This window comes from Lates calcarifer, unplaced genomic scaffold (genome assembly GCF_001640805.2).
Source record: "Lates calcarifer isolate ASB-BC8 unplaced genomic scaffold, TLL_Latcal_v3 _unitig_950_quiver_259, whole genome shotgun sequence".
Taxonomy (NCBI): domain Eukaryota; kingdom Metazoa; phylum Chordata; class Actinopteri; family Centropomidae; genus Lates; species Lates calcarifer.
In genome coordinates, this window is record NW_026118117.1 from 1353197 (window position 1) to 1378500 (window position 25304).

The 25304-nt window shown below is 39.4% G+C and overlaps 2 protein-coding genes across 2 annotated transcripts; both read right to left on the reverse strand.

Annotated features, from left to right (window-relative positions):
• Nucleotides 1-3131: 3131 nt before the first annotated feature.
• On the reverse strand, nucleotides 3132-6331 carry rwdd3 (RWD domain containing 3). The gene is made up of 5 exons (XM_018672058.2): nucleotides 6119-6331; nucleotides 4757-4989; nucleotides 4431-4655; nucleotides 3966-4084; nucleotides 3132-3366 (listed from the first exon to the last, which is right to left on the reverse strand). Exons 1-5 carry the CDS (start codon nucleotides 6201-6203, stop codon nucleotides 3252-3254), a joined length of 777 nt encoding a protein of 258 aa, XP_018527574.1. The 5' UTR covers nucleotides 6204-6331; the 3' UTR covers nucleotides 3132-3251.
• A 204-nt stretch (nucleotides 6332-6535) lies between these two features.
• On the reverse strand, nucleotides 6536-18684 carry zgc:153993 (uncharacterized protein LOC767645 homolog). The gene is made up of 6 exons (XM_018672059.2): nucleotides 18408-18684; nucleotides 14802-14850; nucleotides 12353-12514; nucleotides 11119-11251; nucleotides 9694-9798; nucleotides 6536-9564 (listed from the first exon to the last, which is right to left on the reverse strand). The coding sequence occupies exons 1-6, from the start codon at nucleotides 18475-18477 to the stop codon at nucleotides 9466-9468; spliced, it is 618 nt and encodes a 205-aa protein (XP_018527575.1). The 5' UTR covers nucleotides 18478-18684; the 3' UTR covers nucleotides 6536-9465.
• Nucleotides 18685-25304: the final 6620 nt, after the last annotated feature.

A 25304-nucleotide genomic window follows, 5' to 3' on the forward strand; every position in this document is an offset into this window, starting at 1 on the left:
TCTACTGACTCTACTAACTGGAGTTAATATTAGGATCAGAACGGTTCCTTTGGGAGGAGAAAAACACACCGAATACACTGAGGAAACATTTTAAATCAAAAACTCAGTTTAGAGTCATGTAGCCCAGTAGAATGTTGACTAATGTTTATCTTATCTATACATACGGTACATTAGCAGTGGTAGGCTTTTAGTTCACTTAACTTTACATAATTAAAACATTTCTAGCATAAAAACACATTATAGGGAATTAATTAAAAACACATTAGCTGTTGGACCTTTGGCCTTCAATGTGTATTTTGACAACATACAATGATTTCCACATTTATTTATGTCAGTTTTGTCTGAGCATCCTGCTTCATTTTAACTAGACAAGGTTGTATGGAGTTAGCGTTTTATCTCTGATATTAACACTTCTACATCATATACCTTAGCTCATTATATGCACCTTAAAGATATTCTCATCTAATTTTCTATCCAGCCAGGCTGTTTCATAAAAGACATTTTGATGCTTTATTGCAAGAAAGGACAGGTGTGAATTATAAAATGAATAATGGCTGAATTTCATTTAGCTGCTTCAGTGTCAGGGCCCTGGTATTGTTCATGCTGGCACACTGTCATGGTGAACTGGGACACTTGCACAGAACAGAGCCATTGTTAATGTTATTAGTAACACCTAAGTTATCAGTGACGTTTTCTTAATATGAATATAATACAGATTCTGCACTGAGTGTGGGATATACTATAGCTCAGTAAGTGATAACTGAACTCATCTAGGACCAGTTTCCAAATAATCATATCTAATATATGTATCAAATTTACTATGTATTCATAAGGAGATGTGTTGATTTTTGTAGCTGTTTCAAACACCTTTTGTTGTGCTAGCCTTAAAAAAATATACTGTATTCTTAATAGTTTAATTAATATCCAAAATATTGGGCTGTGTATGAAATCATTCACTTCAGTTACTATAAACTACACAGGAAATTCTGTATAGTGATGTAGGGCAGTATAAAGTGTGTGAGATGGCAAAATTCATCCATCCGTCATCTATACTGCTTATCGGTTAAGGGTCACAGGAGGACACATATAGACAAACAACCACTGACCCAAATTAACCTGATTGTCTTTGGATCGTGGGAGGAAGTTGGAGTACCCAGAGAGAACCCACACAGGCACAGGGAGAACATGCAAACTCCACACAGAAAAGCCCCAGGCTCAAAGTGGGGCTTGAACAGAACCTTCTTGTTGTGAGGCGACAGTGCTAACCACTGCACCACCGTGCCTGATATGGCAAAATGTCAAGTACAATAAAAACAATTTCAGACAGTACTGAGTCTCTGGTCCTGCCGCCAGTTTCCCTGTCTGACATGACAATGGTATAAAGGGAGGGATAATGTGAGCCCATCATACAGGATACCATGGGTCTAAATACACTTTTGGAGTTTACTATGTGGCTAACTGTACAGTGAATAATTTCAGACACTGCTCAGGACCAAACTGCACTGTCAGTCACAAACAATCACATCATAATTCACTGCTATGACATGTCATAATGTGACGTTTGGTTTACATAGCTTCACACCCAACACCAACTGAAAAGGCTGTTTGTTAACTTAAAGAAAAATGAATTAATTGAACAGTGGCATTATTAACGAACAACTCATCTTGTCAAAGCTTTGAAACAGTTAGTCCCAGAGGCCCAGCATCATCCTTAAACAGCATTTAAATGTTAGTGGTAGTAGAATTTAAACGTGATAACATCTTCAGAATCTCTCTGATGCCATGAAGTTTTTGTTCATGGCAAAATGTTAAAACCAACATTCATTCAGCAATGCAATCTATCTATGTCATTCTTGATACCACCATTAGATGGTGCTGATGTTAAAAATTTCAATGACAATTGTTTTTCTTAAATCCCTTATCTATGATTAACCTCACAGACTCCAAGTGTTATTGAGAAAAAAAATGAAAAAGGGATATTTCAGACACTTTATCCCCTATCAACTTTTCATTACAGTTACATTAATGTATCTGTATTTGGAGTACAAATACCTGGGTGTTTACCTCAACAATAAACTGGACTGGTCTCATAACACCAACGCCCTGTACAAGAAGGGCCAGAGTCGTCTCCACCTGCTGAGAAGACTGAGGTCCTTTCTATGACTCTGTGGTGGCCTCTGCCATCTTTCATGCAGTGGTCTGCTGGAGCAGTGGATGCTCAGAGAGAGACAGGAAGAGGCTGAATAGGCTGGTCATACGTGCAGGCTCTGTCCTGGACTGCTCTCTGGACTCCACTGAGGAGGTGGGTGAGAGGAGGATGTTGGCCAAGCTGACATCCATCATGGACAACCCCTCCCACCCCTGCATGAGACTGTGGGTGACCTGAGCAGCTCCTTCAGTAACAGACTTCAGCATCCGCAGTTCAAGAAGGAGCGCTACCGCAGGTCATTTATCCCAACAGCCATCAGCCTGTACAACACCTGACTGACCCAACTATAAACCTGCACTCTGGACTCCACGTCTGGTCACTTTTTTTTGGACATACTTTCATCTACCTCAATGATTATCACCATTTTTCTGTAACACAAACTGCACATTTGCGTTTTTATGCTGCTTTGTGCACTTTAATTTTTATCCTTCTGTGCCTCTTTTATAGTATATTATTTATCTTTTGTCTATTCTTCAATCTTGTTTTGTTCTCACTGCTGTAACAAGTGAATTTCCCACAAGTGGGATAAATAAAGTCTATCTTATCTGAAATATCCTGTTTGAAATCTTAATTTTTTTCCTTGTTATATACTAAATAAACAACAGGCAACTTTAGGAAAAAATCTGTCAGTTTATACAAGTGGTTTTGCTTCCACTCTAATGATATGCTCCCTCACACTTGATAAATGTGAAGCAAGACTGAATATATTATAACAGTGCATCAGTAGTAACAGCTCAAATGTACTTTCCTGGTTCAATAATTGCCTATAGAATAACCATGATTTCTGGTCTGTTAATCTACTAAATTAAGTCAAAATAAATTAAGTCAAAATAAACATCAGCAAAAAAGGTATCATAGTATTTGCGTATTAAATATCCCGAGTCCCGTTGTGTCTGTTGTGATGATACAGCAAAGCGAGTGCTGTGTTGTAGTTGTTTATTGGGAGAAGACTTTTAAGAGTTTCTACACTCAAGCTGTAGAGTCCAGAGTGGTAAAGGCACATCTACGTTTAGGTTCAGTCACCCTGCTGACTTGTGTGCCTTCAGTCACTTACTGATGGCAGTATCTGCTGGTAAAGCTCAGTTATGTTGAGTTCCTGAAAGGCTGCATTCAGCTCTGGGAATGACTGGTACTCCTTCACTACAAAACTCTGGAGACTGACAGAAAGAGGGAGACACAGCTATGGTTATATTGCCATAGAAGTCCTGACCTTATTCCATTTCTCTGCTACAGTGAATTCAGAAAGTATTCAGACCCTCTTCAATTTTTTCATGTTTTGTTAAATTGCAGTCTCATGTTCAAATGAATTTTTTTCCCCTTGTCAATCTATACTCAATGCCATATAATCACAGTCATGAGGACAGGATTGTGTCGAGGCACAGATCTAGGGAAGGCTTCAAAAAAAATTCTGCTGCATTGAAGGTTCTCAAGAACACAGTAGTCTCCATAATTCTTACATGGAAAAAGTTTGGACCAAGGAGAACTCTTTTTAGAGTTGGCTGCACAGCCAAACTGAGCAATCAGGGGAGAGAACCTGATGGTCACTCTGGCTGAGCTCCAGAGATCCAGAGAAAATTTGCAACAACTAAATTTCTGTTTTTGCTTTGTCATTAAGGGATATAGAGTGTAGATTTTTAAGGGAATTTTTTTTTTTTTTTTTGACTTAGGATGAGGCTGCAACTTAATGAAATGTAAAAAGTGAAGTGGTCTGAATACACTCTAAATGCTCTGTACACCAGAGCCATGTGATCCATACCTATGTCCACAGGAGGAAGACAAAGGGGTTTCAGCAAGAACCTTCATCATCCTTTCTTTGCATTTCTTGCCCGAAGAATCCACATCCACCCTTACTGTCTTCAACAGGCAACAAAACTCCTGAAGAGATAATGACTACAGTCAGAACAGTCAGTACACACTGCAAAGGGAGATGCAGTGGATGTATCAACTACTAATGAAGAAATAATCTGCAGATTTATCTGTTATGAAAATGGTGATGATGGCACTTCTGTTTTACACCACTGCTGGATTATATCAAAGAAGAGGATATTGTTCCTCTAGTTTATAGGAAACATGTTCATTCTGGTGTGAGCCAGAGGCTACCTTAATCATAGTCTCATTTGTCTCCAGGATGAAATCATCTTGGTGTCATAATAATGCAATGAAGATGTATTTATCTATAAGTGATACACATTACTTTTTTAATACACCGTTGGCTTAGTACCTTGATGTCAGGTCTGGCTCCCTGCAGAATAACCAGAATACTTCGTCCCAGTAATAACCTCACAGTCAGCTGCAGCTGCTGGGTCCAGCGCTCCAGCAGTCCGATGTAACGATTTCTAGATCTGATGTGGTCCAACAACAGCACTGCAGTCCACCTCCCCTCTCTCTCTGTCTCTTTCACCTTCTTCTCACCTCCTCTGAACTCCTCTGTCACCTCCACACACTGCTATTGTTACACAGCACACACTGGGTATGTCATTTTACTGTCCTTTTACATGTTACCAGCAAAAAAGCTAAATGATACAGACAGTAAGTTTAGCTGTTTACCTGTAACCAGTCTACTAGCTGATGAACCATTGGTTCTGGTGGTAAGGCTGAAGCTTGATCCAGCAGCTTCTGTCTGATGTTGTGACACTGAGTCCTAGAAAGACCAGTGGAAGAGACAGAGATGTCAGGGGGGCAGGAAGGATACCTGGGGTGCAGATGGAACAACAGACTCAAGTTCCGCCCTCTCTCCCCTCCAACAGTGCTGTTGATTTGGACCAGGATCCCATCCTGAGCTACAAGGTAAACACAGTGAGGTTACAGCAGGAACTACTTATTCTCTTCTATCCCAGATTATGAATCGATTTGTAGTTCAAATGTTGACTACATCAGATGGGATTAATGTCATCAGTGAATGGTCCCCATATACTATGAAGCAGGATTAGAGGTTAGTGAGGTAACTTCAGGTTTAACTCTGGGTTTTCAGTCTTACAAGCGTGGTTCACTTCTTATTGCGGTAAATCACCATGGTAACTGATGCTGAATGACTAACCTACTCTGGGGCAGGTTAACTTCACAGGATCAGATCAAAACCTGTCAACAGCCCAGCTACTGACCAATCAGATCACTGGAAAACTAAAGTCATCTTTCCTACAGGATCCCAACGTAGACAAAAGAGTTTACAAATAAACTGACAAATAATAAAAATCAATCAATATTTTTATAGCTCAGTGGAATCATGTTACTGTTCCAATCTTTCCATTATGTCCACAACAGAGCTTCTAACAAACAGAGAGAGAGTTTATCACACTAAATGATCACATACTGACTGTTCTATCTTCATTTTGATAGAACAAAGATGCTTTTATCTTCATACTGTTGAATATTTCCTACGATTCTAAATGAACATTTCAGTCAGATGGAGCTCAGACATGAACTCTCTCCTCTCCTCTCTGCTTTGGCAGCAGAAACAGTTTGACTTTACTGTCACTGATTATCTACATCACATATTCACAGTAACTCAGAGTAAATCACCATCAGACTGAAAAGTAAAAACGCTCTCTCAGTTAGTAAAAATCATTTGTACTTATTTATAATAAATTTTCAGCCTGACTTTGATAATTGGAAATTACTTCTTGTGTTTCTACTCCAGTCATGTGATCATATTAATTTATGAACGTCACTAGAACCGAAACGACATGCAGCTATCAGCGTTACATCTCATATAATATTAGGTACCTTACTATGGTTCAGAAACTCCGCCTCTTTCACATGAACGCGCTCAGGAAATACTGGGTTGACTCGTACGACATCCAGATAACGAGAAGATATCCTGAGTATGTTGAACATACTTCGTAGTGCAGGCCTCTGGGCACAGTGTTGTAACTTGTGCTGTGTGGCAGTGACAGAAGTCAGCTAACTTACCAGACTGCTGGACGAGCTCGAACTCTCCTTCTCCGCAGTAAATGGACGATAAAACTGAAACTTCCTCTAAAGCGGCTTCAGACATTATTTATGGATCAACACCATGCCGCTAGGTTTTCCCTAACAACTTTAAACAAGCGACATGTCATCAAACTATGTTCACATGACGTTGTTGCACTGGTCCGCATCTCCGTCGTCCGGGTAGTTTCACATATTGAGATTATCAGTTCCGCGCTACAATTTCCTCCCTGTGGAGCGCACTGGAAATATTACTACCACCACCACTACTACTACTGGTAATAATAATAATAATGTTGTTTTCAATATTTGGACACACTGGTCAACATCTGGGAAGTTTTCCCATTTCACAGCTCCATGACTTGGATGACTCAGAACATACACACAGTCAACAGTGACTGGTATACCATATTTGAAATTTATTCATTGAAATAGAGTCCAACCAAAATATTTCTAAATAATCATCATGTCATTTACAAACCATCCTAAAACAGCAGATAAATAGTGTGAATTCCATCTTAAAAGTGCACAATCAATTTGACAGCAAAAATAACTGACACAAGCTCATGTGGTACTAGATAACAGCACCTAGGCCTGCTGTAAGCCACTCACTGTTCCTGTACAAATCATCCAAAATCAACCAGTTTCCATCAAATCATCTGACCCTTACACACTGAAATAAGTAAAAAGCATCAGTTTAAATAATTACCTCTACCAGTTTTCCCATAGAGCTACAGAGAATGGTCTCTGGTACTTAGTCTGTTCCCTCTCCTCATGTTTTTTACTTAAAGTACTGAAACAGAGAATATTAGAAATGTAAAAACTAAAGGACATAAATTGCTTTTTTCTTTTTCTTTCTTTTTTGCAAAGAGTTACAGAGGTGTTGTGGGTTTAAAAACCTACCAGCTTCATTGGAGAAGGTGGTGTGTGAAAATTAAGTTGAAATACTGTACAAAGCAATCAGGCTGGAAAAAGATAGGTAGACTGTGATGTTGGATGAGTAGTACTATTCTGCATTATTGTAAGCAAAAGCAACTCTTACAATGAACTACCCTGTGCATCTCCATATGTAGTTAAATGTGACACAGGTAACCATCTCAGCTCAAGTGGCAATAATGTCACTGGAGAACACTGCTTTCATGTGACAAAAAGGGAACTTGCATTCATGTTTTCAATTTTCAGACTGATCTTTAAAATATTGCCATTAACAGTGACAGACAACAGGAAGAGAAAGATAGTTCTAAAACTGTTGAGTCTCTTCCTCCTTCTCACTCAGTTGTCAAACAACTAAAGGCATGATACTGAACAACATTATGACCAACAGTTACTGTAGGTGCTTACTCTGTTTTCTGTCAGTAGGTTAAAGCTCCACAGTTTGTTCTGTAGCCTTTGAGAACACTAACATCTTTCAGTTTCTGATGTCAGATGCCTGTAGTGACAGTGATTTAAAGGGGGTTGTCACACACCTTCTAACTAAGACTAACAGTAGTTTCTAGGCTGCTGCATTAAGTTCCTCAGTCAGATTACTATATTATACTCATGCAGGTGTCTGACAACTGGAACATTTGTCACATGCGTTGTGTGACTGACAACATTTACACACAAGCAAGAAAATCATAGAAAGAAAGAGGCAATAGAAATTAGCTTCTTAACATTGCACAGAGAACAATACAGCCATGTCTGTAACTCACTGATCAGTGTTTTCAAAAAGCTGTTAGTACTGTCCACACTACAGAATGATCTCAGCATGATCCAACATATAAAAACTCTTTACAATGACAGTTGCGTGGGCAATGAATGAACATGAATCTACAGTTCTAGAGAGATTCACCAAGATACCTGGGTCAGTGTGCAATTCAGATATGTTCACAGTACAGTGATGGTCACCTGACCACATACAATAGTTAGTTAGCTAATAGAGTGACTCTCCGTAAACACACAATCAACAGCAGGAATAAAGTGAAAATGTCATCGTCACCACATCTACACAATTGTGAGGTGAAAGGATTTACAATGTTAGATTAATGCAACAACTCTGATACTGTGTTTTGTTGGAAATAGTCCTTTTTCACAGCAGATATTTGACTAGTCATAACTAGAAGCACAGGTGAAACTCATGAAATTAATAACTGCTTTACTCTTTTTAAAAGTCAAGGGCAAGACTAAATGGCATGCAGCCAATGTTAAAGTACTTTTCATGCAATGACATCACTCTGAATTTGCTACATCTCTGATTTCTTAATTCAAATGTATAGTCATGATATAAACTTAGGGTATTGTTGCATTAACCAAGACATCCCTGTTTCTGTGTTGAGGAACATTAAAGATATTATTAAAAAACAAAACAAAGCTTTTGAGTGTGAACATTTATAGTTATTAAACCGGGTCCTCCTCCCACTTTGCAACACTTAGATTCTGCGAGGGTCTTCAAATTATGAAAAATGTATACGTATTAATGAGGACCTAGACTAGTGACTGTCTTGAATATACCTGAACTTGAGATGGCCCTGGCCATTTAAAGAAAAAAAAAAAATAGGAGGAGTAGTTCACATGAATTTGCTTCAAGATGGTATAGACTGTTGGCCTCTGTTACTTTACCTTGCTCTCAGTCAGGAAAACCTGCTTCGCTCATGAGCCAACATGTCTGCCTTTTGATCAAAGTACAACAATATTAAAACCTGAGACACACGCTAACATGATGAAACTATAGTACATTCAAGTCAGTAACTAGTGGAGTTTTGATTGGCTGAATTAAGATGCAGCATTTGTTGTTGGGACTTTTTTCAGGTCTTTCCATATCCTCACAGGACTAATCCAAATTTTCCTCATACCCAAGACCTGGAGAACTTTAAGGTGGATCCCACCCAAAACTGCTGAAGTCCCTAAAGAATAGATCCAAGACCTGGTTTAGGTAGGATCAGGTCCTCAGGTCTGTTTGAAGACATCTACACCTACGTCCATGTTCATAAACACCATCATCTGCTGACAGCCACTGCTGCACAAGAGCTGAGAACCTCCAACATGGGGGCTGGAGGGAGTATTGCAGCAGCTCCCATAATGTCATGGAAGGTATTGGATAGTTGCTGGTGAAGGATGACAATGAGGCCTGGTGGACAGCTGGCTGTAAATGCACTTTTTTGTTCTTGGAAACCTGAGAAGTGAGGAGGTTTTCCTGCCTCTAGTTACAGTACTTGACCTCCTCTGGTTAATGAGATGGAGGTTGAGGAGTGGTTGTAATTAATGTCCAGAAATTGTCTTTATTAACAAGCTGCATTTATCCAGGAGATGGGACTGCAGCCCTGGCTGGAAGGTTGTGAGGTCTTGTGGTCTCAGCGTGTCTTCCTGTAGTAAACAATGGTTGCTACCAATACTACTGATGCTACTACGGCTACTGTCCTCCACCGAGAAAAGCCACAGATCACCCCCTCCTAGGAAAATCAAGAGAGCAAAATAAAGAGCTTTGGATCCTGCCGACCAGTCTGTACATTAGTCCATAAAGCCAATATTTCAAATGAATTTAGCACATCTGATTTCTTTATGAATGATGCATCACTCACCCAGCCTCCCTGCTGTACAAGCCAGGAGTAGAGCTGCTCCCTGATGACCTGGAGAACCCAGCTGATGACCATTCTGATGTTCTCTAAATGATTGGTCGTCAGTGCCTTTAAAACAAAAAACAATCAAAAGCCAGTCAGAACAGCCAAGAAGTTGTCAGCTACTGAAACCAGATTTCTGTGTATAATGTAACAGCTAGTGGATGTACTGAATTCACTTCATTCATTAGATTTTTGTTTATGCACAACAGTACAACATTTACATTGTGAAAACTGATTCAGGTAATAAAGAAAATAGCTGCTATATTTGCTGTCTGGAGGCACAACAGCCCATCAATTGTAATGTGAATAATTACACTACATGTGCACCTGCAACAGTCTCCAGGACTGTGTTGTCTAGAGGTGGCAGCTGCTCTGACTATTTCAGTGTTGCATCTATGAGAGGGACAGACTGAACAAAGACACACTCATCTGCACTTGTGGTTTGTTTCTGCTGACAAGATGTTATTGCTGTTATGTGAAGTGGATTCTATTTTGTTCAGTCTGTCCCTACCTGCTGGGTAGCTGATGCTAGCTAGCAGCCATTTGCAGATATCAGACGGACATCTTGCAGTGGTGGAATGTAACTGGGTACATTTATTCAAGTACTATACCTTAGTACAGTTTAGAGGTACATCAGAGGTAACATTACTGAAATATCACGCTTTTTACTTTGCTATGTTTGTCTTCTAAAGTGGAGTGAAGCATAACTTTACAACAGTAGGGAACAGTATATAATACTACTACTTAGTAACTGTGAATTCAGGACTTTCACTAGTAATGGAGTAGTTTTGTAGTACGGTATTTCTACTTTACCTATGGGGAAGATCTCAATATCTCCTCGACATTTGTGTCTTGTTAAGAGGCACACACAGCAGCAGATGAATTAGTGAGCAGACTCTTCTGCTCTGTCTCTGCTGATACTGCTGTGAAATACTGAACTGGATGTCTGTGCTCTATGTATCTCAAAACTCAGGTACTAACATTCCATAGCTGTAGATTACATGTGTTTTTTGAACATGCATAAAAATGAAAGTGTGAACAAAGGCCTATGATGACCTACAACAGTTTAATTTCAGCCATATAGCCCAGCCCCGAGTGGCATATCTGGTGAGATATGTTACCGGGGAAAAAAATCTTAAATGGTGAAAGACTGCAGGATTAAACTCCTAATGTTCATGTGAGGTGGGAAAGCACTGTAACATGCATTCTGCTCATGAGGCACATGGTCTAAATTGTGACACAGTTCAGCTTATGAAAATATGCAGAGCAGATCAGCACTCCAACCCATATAGGAAACCAGTGGGTAACCCTAACCCAGCATCTTAATGAAAAAGGGTAACTAACTTTAAAGATCTAGAACAGTTTAAGTCTGTTTCAGTGTGTTACCTTGTGTATGAGTCTGTAGGCCAGATGAAAGAGAGCCACCACTCGACCCCAGTTAATGCCATCAGCAAAGATACTCCTGGCCACCTTCATGAAAATGTCCTGTGCACAGTTCCCCTGAACCTGGTTGATCAGCCTGACAGGAGGAAACAGACGGATTAAAATGATTTGATTTGTCAGATATGTATTGTCTGTATTGTCAGATATCTCTAACATTTGTATCACATGTAATGTTCACAGCAGATATGTGCTGCCACACCAGTTTTACTGTATACCATGGTGAAACACAGATACAGCACAACAATGCCAATCCTTTCTATTTGTATCACTGCCATAACTACCACTGGGCAACATTAACACAGTGTCCATCAAAGTTGCAATAAAATCCAAGGCAAACATGGAGTGAAATCTCTTGACTGTATCTCAGCTCAAATAGTAAAGTTGATGATGTTATAGCTGACCAAAATATATAAGGACACAATATGTGCAGAATGAAAATATGACAGTGGCACATCCCTAGTTCATTGTCTTAATGCAAATGAATGTGTGTGTCTTTCCTCTTCTGCTGAGTGAATATGGGCGGACTGGTTGATGGAGATAAACATCTGGTGAAGCTGATTCTTCAGTCGCTACCATTAAACCACCACTGTTTCACATAGCTTTTTATCCACTTAACTACTGTTACGATTCACGCAAAAACCAAACTCTTTTGTGCAATATTTCTAATTTTTTTGTTTTTCAATTGTCTCCCAGGTTTTTCATGTGCAAATTGAAAATGTGCATAACTACGGGTAAATTGAAAAAAAAAAAATCCGAGTGAGTCTGAGTGAAGAAACTGTGGATTGACATTCAGCAATGAAACTATTGCTGACCAATGAAATCTTGGACATCCAACTGCAAACCAATAAATGAACAGATGGGCGGCTGTGGCTTAGGAGGTAGAGCAGTCGTCCACCAATCAGAAGGTCGGTGGTTCGATTCCCGGCTCCTCCAGTCTGCATGCCGAAGTATCCTTGGGCAAGATACTGAACCCCAAATTGCCTCCGATGTGTGTGTTTCACATCAGTGTGTGAATGTGTTTAGAAAGCACATTAAATATAGAATATGTGCTGTGTGAATGGGGTGAATGTGATCTGTAGTGTAAAGCGCTTTGAGTGGTCGAAAAGACTAGAAAAGCGCTATATAAGTACAGTCCATTTACTGAACCAGCTGTGTTTTTGCATGATGAACATCTTACTGTTGGAGCTCAGCATTCCTGTTCATCTCATCTGCAATCTTGAGCAGCTGTTCCACTACTTCTTTGACTTGTGGATCCTGTTGTTCGTTTGGTCTTCCTCCCAGATCCTCAGAGCAGACTTGTCGACCAGGGTCCTCTGTGCTTATACGCTCAATTACATACCTGCAGCAAAAAAAAACTGCTTGACAAAGAGAATACCACAGATACTTCTTTTGAGCATGACTATAATCTCACAAAGATCTGGTACGTTTTCCTCTCCATGTTATTTGATAAAACTGTTCTGTGTGCTGGATAACAGTGCTTTTTGAAGATAATGTCACATGCATTTTGACTGTTTGGTATTAAAATAGTTGAAGGATAAGACTAGATTTTTCTTATTGTCAAAATACTGCATAAAAAGATAAAGTGTTCCTTCTCTCAATACTAAACCTTCTGTGGCTCTCAGCTCCAAGCCATTTATTATTTATTCTTTATTTAGTGGAGACAAATTAGGTAAATGTACACAACCAAGAATCAAATTTTAATGAGAAGATGAATAAATGTTTATTTGAAAATGTTCACTGACTTATCAAACTATAATAAATAATTTGGTCCAAGTATAAAACATCTGATTAATTAACCATTTTTTGTTAGTTTAGGTGAAAAATACGTGATGGGGGACAAAATCCCCAGTCCTTGTTCTGTCCAAAATCCATTTTAAAGGTCAGTTAATATAAGGCTTCAGTGGTCTGAGTTGGAGAAATCAAGGAGATAACTTCTAAAGTTACAGTCTTTTTAATACTGCTTTGGGTTACAATTCCTTTGTAGCAAGGAAACTATGCCTGTGGACGCACAAAGCCAGAATTCCATACTAAAAGACTGTATCATTCAAAAAACCCACTGAAAGCAACATTATGTTACTATTTTACCTTAAAATAACAGCTTCAAAATCATTTTGATGGTACACTGACATGTAATAGGGAGAAAGGCGGCTCTGTCATTCCGACTACGTGCCCCAAATCCCTGTTCTTACACTATGTAAGTTGGGTTGAGCAAGTACATTCTCCTGTAAGAAAAGCGCAACACCTTACAGCACTACATCACTTGCAGAAGATGCTAGCCTCTTTCTTTCATTTATCAACCCCCTCGATGAATTTTGTGTTTCTTGTCTGAGCGGTTGCCAGGCTTTGTTTTCTGTACATAAGCTGTTAGCCTCTAGGGCTACACTGCTTCCAGTGCCCTTAACCACTCTGACTCGGAGCCAACCCAAATTTAAAGCACCACCATCCTGTAATTACCACTTGTGGGTGCAGCTGCTGTTGTTTCTGCTGTTCAGCTAAGGTTACACAACATTTCTTTAAGTTGTCTAATTGAAACTGCTAGAGGCTCATATTAATTTTAGCTGGACTTTGGAACACAGTTTTACACAGCGCACACACACACACACACATGGACTGTGGATTTTGTCCCTATTCATTTATATTAATTGCTTTTGGAAGGGATCTTTTTGCAGTCAGTATAGACAAGAAGAATGACAGCAACCAATAACCAATAACCCTTCTCATATTGACATGAGTATTGTTTTAAGAAAAATGCAAACCTACCTAAGAAAAGCGGCACTCTATTCTACTAGCATACTTGAGAGACTGGAGGCATACACACTGAAAACAGTGCCACAATACATGTAACTGGGGCTCCAAACGTGAAATTTAGTGACTCAATTGCAGAATTAGTAAGTAGGGAGCTGTATGATGGCATATGAAACTGGGGAACCCTCTGAGTAACAAACATGATGCTAAGTAGTAACTTTTGGATAGTCCCCTTCTTATTCAGGAGCTTTTTGCAAAAACAGATTCAAACATCAGAGTAAGAAAGTAGGTGAGGAACAATATATCACAAAGCATATCACAAAAGACCTACACCACCTCAATAGCAGTCATTCTTATGCATGTTCAAAAAATATGTGTTATTCCATACAGCTATGGATAGTCTGTACCAGTTCCAGTTTCTCCACAGACAGAACAGAAAAGTCTGTTCACTAATTAATCTGCTGCTGTCAGTGTAATATCTGCAGACAGCTGGTAGCTAGCACCAGCTGCCCAGAGGTAGAGACAGAATGAACACAGTAGAACCCACACACTCCTACCAGAGATAACCATTATAAGGTTGGGGTAAGGTTAGGTTCATGTTTGAGAGGTATACTGACACAACACCATAAACTACAGCAACTGTTCAAGACCGCTAATGTAACAGGTATCAGCTATTTGTTTGTTCTAATGACTTAATTTTCACAATGTGAAAATGTTTTCACTGGGTTCTGAAAGAAAAGAAATTTATCACATTAATTAATTAATTTGGTATCTCTAAGCCCCAGGTACTTTAAAAGTCATAAAAGTCTGTCATATTACAGAATGAGAGGGCGAAAATGCAGGAGTATTGTCCTTTATCAAGTTGTTATAGTGAGAATTACCCTCTGAGGACCACTGCTCCTTGCTCCAGGATGGGATCATCGAATACATCTGGAACAGTCAAAAGACACACAATTGATAGACACAATTATTTCAGACATTGACACTCTGCTGTTTGTTTACCCTTCCAGGCTATGTAAAGGAAAGATGTGTCACATTCCTATTATATTGAAAATCTTCTTTACATTCAGAGGTGAAACACTACAACAGTCTACGGCTGCCACCGTTACAAAGACATGGAAGTTGTTATCACACCATATCAGCTTGCCATGTTACCACTGTAATAGTGCCTTTCCATAACAAGAGAAGTATGTTGATTTTGTCTGATAACAAAAATGTTTTTGACAATATCAGAAGATACAAGCCATACATCATTATAACATAAAATTGTATTGTTCAAGTGTTGAGAAAAGAATATGGTCAAACGGAACATTTACTTATCATAACAACTAAACTGAGAACATATTTTGTCAAAGAGCAGAAAACTGAAGGAAAGGTTATGCTGGAGAAAAGTGCCTGTGTAGCTATTTTATTGTAAACTGTCTTCTTGAGCTGAGCACACCCTGCGTTCTGTCAGCTCAGGCATGGAGAGGAGGTGTGCAGCATTCCCTGCAATTCAGTTTGCAAGACAGCAACGTCGGTCAGTACAAGTGTACCAGTCATGACGATACAATGGAAACTGTCAGATATCACAGTGTACACTGGAAGAGGTTGTTTGTTTTCACTTTGGCTGCGAGTGCCACCTCCATCAACACTGAGTTACCATGGCAAACAGCTGTGTAGGACAGAGAAAAGCAGGGCCCAGAACATCACAAGTTTCACTTCTAATTTGACAGTGGTGGCATTATTTTGCAGGTAAAAGTATGCAACAATGTTTTGGTCACCAATGCTGACGAAATTGTGATAGTGTGATATTCAAGTGGACAAACAGAGGTCTGGTTTGTTATTTATTTAAATCCAGCTTTAGTTGTGAGAGAAAGTTTATTTTCCAAGTAAGTGCAATTTCAATTTAAATAAATAACCTGAATATCAATTCTTAAAATCCAGAGATTGATCTTGCAGTAATCTGATATATAGTCAGATAAAGTAATCAGATATACTTTATTAATCTGCACAGGAAATTCACGGTTCATGTGTAAAATGTATTCATTCAAAAAAGGGGGAAATTATGTAGACGGTAGCTGCTGCATGAGCCACCCTGAGTGTCACATGAACTAGGGCTGAATGATTTTGGGAAACAATCTGATTTTTCTGACAGATATTGTGATTTGATTTGTGATATAATTTTGAAAGTCAAGCTTCAATCCAGGATTTTTATATATATATATATATATATATATATAACTGAATTCTCTCTCTCTCCTCAGCTCAACCGGGTATTTGGCAACTTTATAATATCAGCAACAATAATTTTCCCGCGGCAGGCTGCTGCTACAAAATATGTATAGGGGAAACACTGCGGACAAAGTTGCCGTCTTGATCACAGCTCAGTTATCTCTCTTACCGGCCTGATGACACTGTCAGACACTTTCAACTCGTCATAACACTGGTAATTTCAGCTTTAGCTGTGTCTGTTCTCAGGACAGGCATACAGGTAGAACGTGACACTGGAGTGGAGAGTGTCAGAGCGACTCACACTGTCTGCATCATGCTGTCACTCTGTCCTCCATTTTCATCAAGTATCTAACTTCACAGTTAGATTTGTTGTTTGGTCATTTAAAGATGTTGTTGTAGAGTTTACAGCCTGTCACTCTGTTGCTGCTGCAGTGCTGTGTGTGTGAACTGTGAGACAGCTAAAAAAAGGTAAACAAGGCATCCACTGACAATCTGTTGTAAAAATAATCGCAGTCTTTGCGATTTGCAAATCACATTAGTTAAAATCACAATTGTGGTTCAATTTTGATAAATCGGACTGATGCGAGCATCTATGAGAGGTACAGACTGAAAAAAGCCTCTGCATACTGATCTGAGCTCTGTGTCTGTGGAGGAGAGATTGTCTCTGGCTATGAGATATGAGGCCATGGAAGTTGAGTGAACAGTGTTTCTGTATTATCTGTACTCACAGTGATCATTATGGTGGATGTCTGTACTTAGTTGAAGCGTCTGCTACTGAGTCCAGTCATGCACAGCTGTATGGGACAGTTCTTAAAAATATGCATAATAATGATATCATTATTAAAAGTGTAGATTTATATGTTTATTATTTTATATGTTTTTTTATTGTTTATATTTAATTTTATTTTTTATGTCTATGGTATGTTTTCTTATTGTTTCATACTGTGTTACATTGTATTTTTTAATAGAGAATTCTTTGGTGACTCAGACAATGCACAATAATTTCAATGTGCTTGTACTTACATGTACCTGTGCAAATGGCAAATAAAGTCTCTAATCTAATCTCATTTTATCATTGTTGCTCATCTGTTTTGCACATGTAAACCTAAAAAATATAAATGTATCATGTTTTAGTTATAGGCAGTTAGCTCCTTGGTTTGCCTGCATGGGTTCTCTGTGGGTACTCCAGCTTCCTTCCTCAGTCCAAAGACATGCAGGTTAATTGACTCTAAGTTGCCTGTAACTGTGAATGGTTGTTTGTCTCTGTATGTCGGCCCTGTGATAGACGAGTGAGCTGTTGAGGGTGTCCCCCATCTCTTACCGAATGTCAGCCAGAGAAAATAAATCCCTGAGTTTTGTAACCAGAAAATGTGTTTACAGTTTAGTGAATAAATATATACCGATCAAAATGTCTTTCAAAAAGATTCTCTTTCACTGCGTCCTCATGTGACATCTCCTCCTTTGCGATATCAGCATTAATCCCGTCAATGTGCCAACCTCATCCTTGCCCCATAATAAAGCTGCCATATCACTGTCTGATAGTCACTTAGACTGACCTGTTGACTTTGTTCATGTATGAAAACAACTGTTCCAGTTGTGCATCAAATGAAGTCTGAAATGTCGTCCAACAACAACAACAACAAAAAAAAAAAAAAAAAAAAAACTACCGTACGAATCACATTGTCCTGCCTCTGGATTAAATCTACTCAGTTTATGACCCTGTTTATCACCAGGGAGAGCACACGCAAGGCCTTAACTGTACTTTATAATGCTCACATGAAATCGACAGAAATCCAGTAAGCTTGTTTTAACATTTTGTCCCAGCACCACTGACTGACGGTAAATGTCAGAGTCTGCTCTGTAGGACGGCATTCTGTTGATATTCAAAGCTAATTAACCTCCGGACGAAAGTTACTCTACAAACATGGTCGGATACCTGAACTTTGTCGGTTCACCTATATCCCGTTGCGCCCCATTCCGTGGTTGGGGTTACGGCTAGTTTACGGTTAGTTTACGGTTAGGCGTAGCACAGGTAACTGGTTGGGGGGTGGGGGTCAAGTTAAAGACCGGAAAAAACGGCTGGTTGGGGTTTGGGTTAAGGTTAAGTTGGGGAGACACATACCGACGGGGACATAGACTAAACATACCAGTCCCAGCATTCTTTATCAGAAAATGTAGCGTGACCTGGACCTAACACTGGCGGAATTCAACAAGTTAGTCTGCTTTAGTGAAAAAAAGCTGCTTCGTCCTAAACCTGACATGGCTTCACATACCTTCCCCACCCACGGCGCCCTGAGGCTCCTGGTCTCCTTCTTTTGTCTCCTCTTCTCGGTTGTCAGCCATGTCTCCAAACTCTCTGTCAGCTCGGAGCAATGAATGAGGAATTAGACGCTTGGCACCAACATTTATCGTTAGCTCGACTCGTTAGCGGAGTAAAATCGGTATTCCGGACTTGTCTCTTTCGTGAAACTTTTCGCTTTCCACAGAAGAACAAGGAAGTAACACGGAAGCGCAGTGGCAACCACCGCACCCCCCTCTCTGCCGGTTGGATGTAGTAATTGTAGTGTTCAAACATACCGGATGTCTCATATGGTCGCGAGGCGATGTAACGAAATTTTAAAATACTGGATCTATGTCTCTTCGCGGTCCTGTAAACTGAACGAGGGTCCTGAGACTCACCACTCATAGATACAGCTATTATGGGAAAAGAGACGAAGATTTCTTGGAATAAGAGAATGAAACTGGTTTGTATTGTATTGCAGTTTTAGAAACTGTAATAGTAAGTTCAAATTCAGTTGTCATCCAGACATAAGGATTTTGACATCTCTTGGTTTTGGTGTGCCTTATTATCTGTTTATTATTATTATTATTATCTATGTCTATTGTCCATGTCTGTAAAGGTGAGTCACTGGGCGTTTCTAGGTGTGGGGTTGGGGAAGGCCGAGGCTAGGTGCCCTATTACTCTTTTCACGATATTAATTTTGTTGTGTCATGACAGCACACAGACAGCAACATTTTTTCAAGCCTTCTGTAGCTTCAAAGTGCATGTACATTAGGGCCCTTCTCTGACTGTCACTGTGCACAAGGGTGACACAAAAGTCATTCACCCATATGTTTTATTGAAACTTTTATTGAATCTAATAGCTCAAAGTTGAATAAAAACATACAGTTCACAGTATTTGTAATGCAAATAGACAGGCAGAATCTCCATTTTGGCCCCAAAGGAATCCTGCAGGTTAGTGATAGCTGGAAACCCAAATGGGACCCCTAAAATGTTATGCGTGTTGCTAGTAAAGCCACCGTGGACTACACATGGAAGTTATGTAAGTATTCATCCTAACTGTCCTCTGTTTGCACATCTCATTCTGGCATTCTACTATTTTCATCACCATAAATTACGGAGGCACCCCACAGAGACCCATTTCACCTCTGTTGTGCAAACCTGTTTCACTTTCAGTTTACATTTGTCAGCCAGTAGATCAATTATAAACTTAGAGAATGGATATAGTAGTTTATAGTTCTTCCCTTTCAGATTATCAACCTCCTTCACAGTCATCTGAAGCTGGCAGGTACAGCATGTGTTCCCTCTGCAATGTGTCAGTGTGATGACTCACTTTGTCAAAGTGTGATTATATGTTCCAGATCCACTGGTCACTTTAAGGAAATCTTGCACAACCACCAGCAGTTGTTGAATACTAAGCACACAAATATGTGTGTACTTGTGCTCAGATGAACAGATCACCTGTATTCCAGACAGCTTTCATCCATTAACCTGCATGTCTTTGGACTGTGGGAGGAAGCTGGAGTACCTGGAGAGGATCCACACAGGCACAGGGAGAACATGCAAACTCCACACAGAACCAAGGTTTGCCACTAGAACCTTCTTGCTGTGAGGCAACCCTGCTGCACCACTGTGTTAACCCCAAACACCTTTATCCAGTAAAAATGACAAGGACATGTGAATACAGTGACTTCTTCTCAATGCATTGGACACACACAGGTCTCTTAGTGCCATAAAAATCAATCACAAGACAAGGAGTAACACACATGAGAAGACATACATGGGGCCTGACTGATTTTTAACACAAAACATTCCCAGCACCCAGCAGGGAATGGAGCAGAGATTTAGTCCTCTGAAGGCTACACCTTTGTCTGGTCTGGATGTAATTCCTAGGAATAACTACAGACCACCCAAGATGGCAATTTCCAGTGTTAGTAATAACTACTGTAACAGAATAAATTGTTATAGATAAACTACCATAGGTGGAGGTCATCACAAGAGAGCCAAAATAGCACTGACTTATGGATTATCTACCTTGAGTGATGTAAAACATCCATTTTGACTTCTTCTTCTTTCAGTTTACTTTTTAAGTAGCAGATGAAATCAGTGCTTTCAAAATCTCTGTCTTGGTGCATGAAGATTTAAATTAACAATGAAGGTAATTAAAAATTTCTTAAATAATGCGTAAATGGTTAATGTGATCTTTATATGTTATTATAGCAGAAGCCCTGTCTAATCTTTCATAATTGATGACAGTGCTGGCCACAATAAAATGTTCAAAAATTTTCAATCATAAGAATCATACAGTTGACAGAACAGTTATGGTTATTATTTAAATAAATTTCAATACTTAGTTGAGCACTATGCATAAATATATCAGACAGAAATGGCTAGAAAATCCACTCAGGGAAGGCCTACTTTCTTTTGTACAGTGTTGAAATTAAGTTCATGCCAACATTTTATCATTTGAAACATAAGCCTGTACTGATAAAATAATTGTGAGTTTCGTTCAGAGCAGTTGTGGTGCATTCACAGGCTTACATGCAATCAGCTCAAATTGATATTTGTAGTGACCTGTCCCCCGTAGTGACAAGTGGTTTCTTGGTTTTAGTTTGGTATCCCTCTCCCTCATGTTCCATGTCTAGCACTTGCTGTTTTATTTTGAAGTTACTTATCCTGTTGTGGTGTTTTTTACTTTCTGTCTACAGAGGCTATCTGGGCTTGCTGGCTGGCTTGCTAACTTATGCTAGCAATACACAATGGATGCAATAAATACAGGTTTTACAAGAAGTGGGCTATGTGAAAATACTTATGTGCTCTTGTTCCATGTGTGAGAGGCACTCTTCTGGTATACAATAATTTTGTAGAAATTCCCCCCGTGTTTTGGGCCATGTTGAAGCCAGTTAACTGCAAAAGGCCAAGTGTCACAACCAGAGGGCATGTCACGGCCAGTCCTGCTCTGCCTGAGACCAACTAACCTCAGTGAAACATGGAACTTTTCATCTTACAACAATATAAGTTATCTTGTTATAAGGTACCAAATTATAACATGTAACTTTTCACGTTATAACAGTATTAATGTTATACTGTTATAACATGATAAGTTTGTGTCTTGTAAAAACATGAAAATATCTTGTTTCAACATGGACAATATTGTGTTAACAATAACATTTTTCCTGATATAACATAATAGTGATCTGTTTTTACTTTTTCTCATGTGGTAGCAGAATGCCTCCGTGAGTAACAGTGATCTATGGTCCAACATTAACAGATTATGCATCTCAAATCTTGTTTCTCTTCTCACAGCTTCCCTATCCAGAGTGTGAGGTACCATGCAAGGCACAGGCCTGTGCATCAAAAGCAAGTCAAGGTTCAGTATTTTGTACAAGGACTCTTCGACACATGGACAGGAGGAGCTAAGGATCAAACCGCCCCTGGCTTTGTTTCAATGGCATTAGCAAGGAGAATGATGAAAACAACCCAGGAAACATGACCATACAGGCCCACTGTGGGTAGTTGTGGGTTTACTGTGGGCAGGACAAAACCCGCATTTATCCCATGTGGGGCCCTTTGCCCTCACGGGCCGCTATGTGGGCATTCAGTGGGTAAGCCCACAGTTGGGCATGTCCACTGAATGTCCAACAGGCTGTGTGTCTTTTTCAAATTTCCTCTGACGACACAACCTGTAAAAGTGCAGACAAATCCTGTTTAAAGCACTGTAAAGGTAACATTAAAAATCAGTGGCAACTGATGACATTTCTGCAATACAAGAGACTTTTGTTGCTCAGACCAACAAAGATATGTCATTGAGCATGTTTACATGAACATGAATATTAGATTGTGTTTGAAGGTACCTACTTGTGTGTTTGTGTATCTAATCATCATATCCCAATTTAAGAAACCTGAATGAGCCCTTATCCCAGTTTTGAGAAACCTGACTATTAGGGCTGAATGATACCCCTAACCATAACCCTGAACCCTGTTGGGACACAGCACATTCTAGTTGATGGAGACCTTATGTTCTGTAGGTCAAAGACGAAGACTGCACCCTCCAGTATTTGCCTCTGTCTCTTTGAGAGGCTGGCTGTCAATCTGCATTCAGAGATATAAAGAAACCTACATCTATCACCTCCCTTCACTCAGAATATAATTAATAATGCATTAAGCCAGGCTGAAAAAGACAGTATAGACACCAGGGGTCCATAACTAACTTTGGCCTCATGACATTGTTTTTTTTTTTTTTTGTTTGTTTGTTTGTTTTTGATCTGTCATTCACTCAAAATATAGATAAAAGTATGACAAGCATTCTTCAGGTAGGAGTAGATTCTCTATTTGGACATTATAGCTGAACGTGGGACTGTCAGTCCAATACTGTAATTAAAAAAACAGAATATGAAAATAATCTGATGAGCTAGATATTAATGCTGACAGGCCAGTTTTGGTCCACATGCCACTGGCACATGTGGTTACTACTAGAGAGGGAGATAGACAGGTAAATGTTGATCTCTCACTGGCTGGGTTCATGTGGTTGTTTAATTCTTCTGGGGTGTGGATATTAAAAACCCTGACCCATCCATAAACAAGCATGATTCAATCTGTAGTTGATCTAAACAGCAACAAACAAAGCAAGAAAACAGAGAAAACATAGGGAAAATAGAACATAAACCACAACTGTTTCCCAAGAATTGCAACATTCCATTTTACCTTTGTCTTCCTGTAATAAAACTGGAATTTTGTAGTAGTAACACTTTATACCCCACCTTCTCCCAAAAAGACTGAATATATGGACAAGAGAATGTGGGTATGACTTTACTGACCTGACATACAAGGTATGGCTATTAAACAAGACTAATGCTATAATACAATTTTATTGAACATAAACATTTTTCAATGTCTGTCTCCTTCAGTATACTCCCCTTCAATTCAATTCAATTCAGTTTTGTTTATATAGCACCGAATCACAACAAGTCATCTCAAGGCACTTTTCATATAGAGTAAGTCTAGACCGTACTCTTTGTATTATGATATTTATAAAGAGAGACCCAACAAATCCCACCATGAGCAGCACTAGACGACAGTGGCAAGGAAAAACTTCCTTTTAAGAGGCAGAAACCTCGAGCAGAACTGGACTCAGGGTGGGTGGTATCTGTTCAATTTGTTGAATGTTTTCAGAAGTTTTTGATGTGCATGGGTGCCCAAACGTTCATCATCTTAGACAATCTCTTTGCCTTCACAAAATCTTTTGTGCCATTCAAATACATGTGCATATGACATGCAGTGTTCCCCATACAATGTACGAAAAGATTCGGCTGCTGTTCAGTTTCACCAAAAAATTCAAGTTAATGTGTTGCTCAACTTAGCTAATAATTTTCTGACACCTTAGCAAAACCATGTGCACTTCAATCAGTAGCTAGCAGTGAACTAAAGACGTCACTTATTGGAAACTTACAGCAGTTGTGAGTGAATACCCAACATTTAATATATAACACTCGATGTGACTGTGAACCAGATGGTTTTCATGCACTCTTATGCACTCTAGTCTCATTATTTAATAGCCATACTTCGTATAGTGGAACGGACACCATAGTGTTGAGGACAACGATGAATCCCCAGTAGTTAGGAGGCTGGTTTTACAAATAACAATCTCCTACCGATCAGTAACATAATCATACACCAACATAGTGCTTAGATGATATACGTTTATTGACACACACAACAGTTGACCTACAGATATTTTGGAATAAGTGTTTCTGTGCAGATTTTTTAATCTACAAATATTTGCAATGTCTCCTTGAATATATTTACATAAAATTTTGCTTTGGTCTTCTTTTCCTTCATGATGTATGGTGGATCATTCCATCTTCCATCTGTGTCAGTGGATAAAATCATGGTTGTTGTGTAATAAAAGGTTCAATGTGTTTCTTTCTGCATAAATTCACTTTATGATTTCTAGTTTTTTTGTTCCTTCTTGTAGAAAACATGGCACAATATGAGCTCCAAACTCAACAAAAACCTTGACCCCAGTGTGCTTGGTCCCAGTAAGTCTCATGGGCCAAATTATGAGGAAACGTGTGATGAAGACATGACTTGCAATACCATCTCAGTGACTGACCACAACAATGACAATGGCATCAACAGTGGCAACAATGACAATAACAGATTCAGTGACTGTCTCAGCAGCTTCAGGGATGGAAAGGATTTATTTAGTGATGCTCATGACAATTCCAGCTTTGATGGCTTGCCTGCTGAACTGCATCAGTGGGTAGTGCAATCTGGAGTGACACAAAATGCAGCTGATATCCTGCTTAAAATTCTAAATAAATACAGCTCCACACTTCCAAAATGTTCAAGAACTTTGAGAATTCTGAGAATTATTGCTCTGAAACAAAGAAGAACTGCTGTCACAAACTGAGACAGTGACAATGCAGGTAAACACAGATGGACTGCCACTGTTCAGAAGCTCTGCCAAACAACCTTGGACAATTTTGGGCAAATTCCCTTTTGAAAGGGATCCATTTGTAATAGGAGTTTCTTGTGGAATGACTTGTTCAGGAGGTTCCCACATTGGAGCAAGCTTCACTGTAGCTGAGAGGACATCCCAATTGGCCTTGAACTGCTTTATTTGTGATGTTCCAGCACAGACATTCATAAAACATAGGGGCATGCACACTACAGTGGGTGTGACTGTTGCATTCAAGATGGATCCTATTTGGGGAGAAAAATTACTTTTCCTGAAACTTAATCTACCCGAAGAACAGATGTACAGATTGGTCTTCCTTCAGATCAATGCCATCTCTAGAAAACATTTAGGAATGTCACAATACATTCCTTGTGAGTTTGCAAGAAGGCCTAGATCACTCTCAGAATTAGACCACTGGAAAGCTACTGG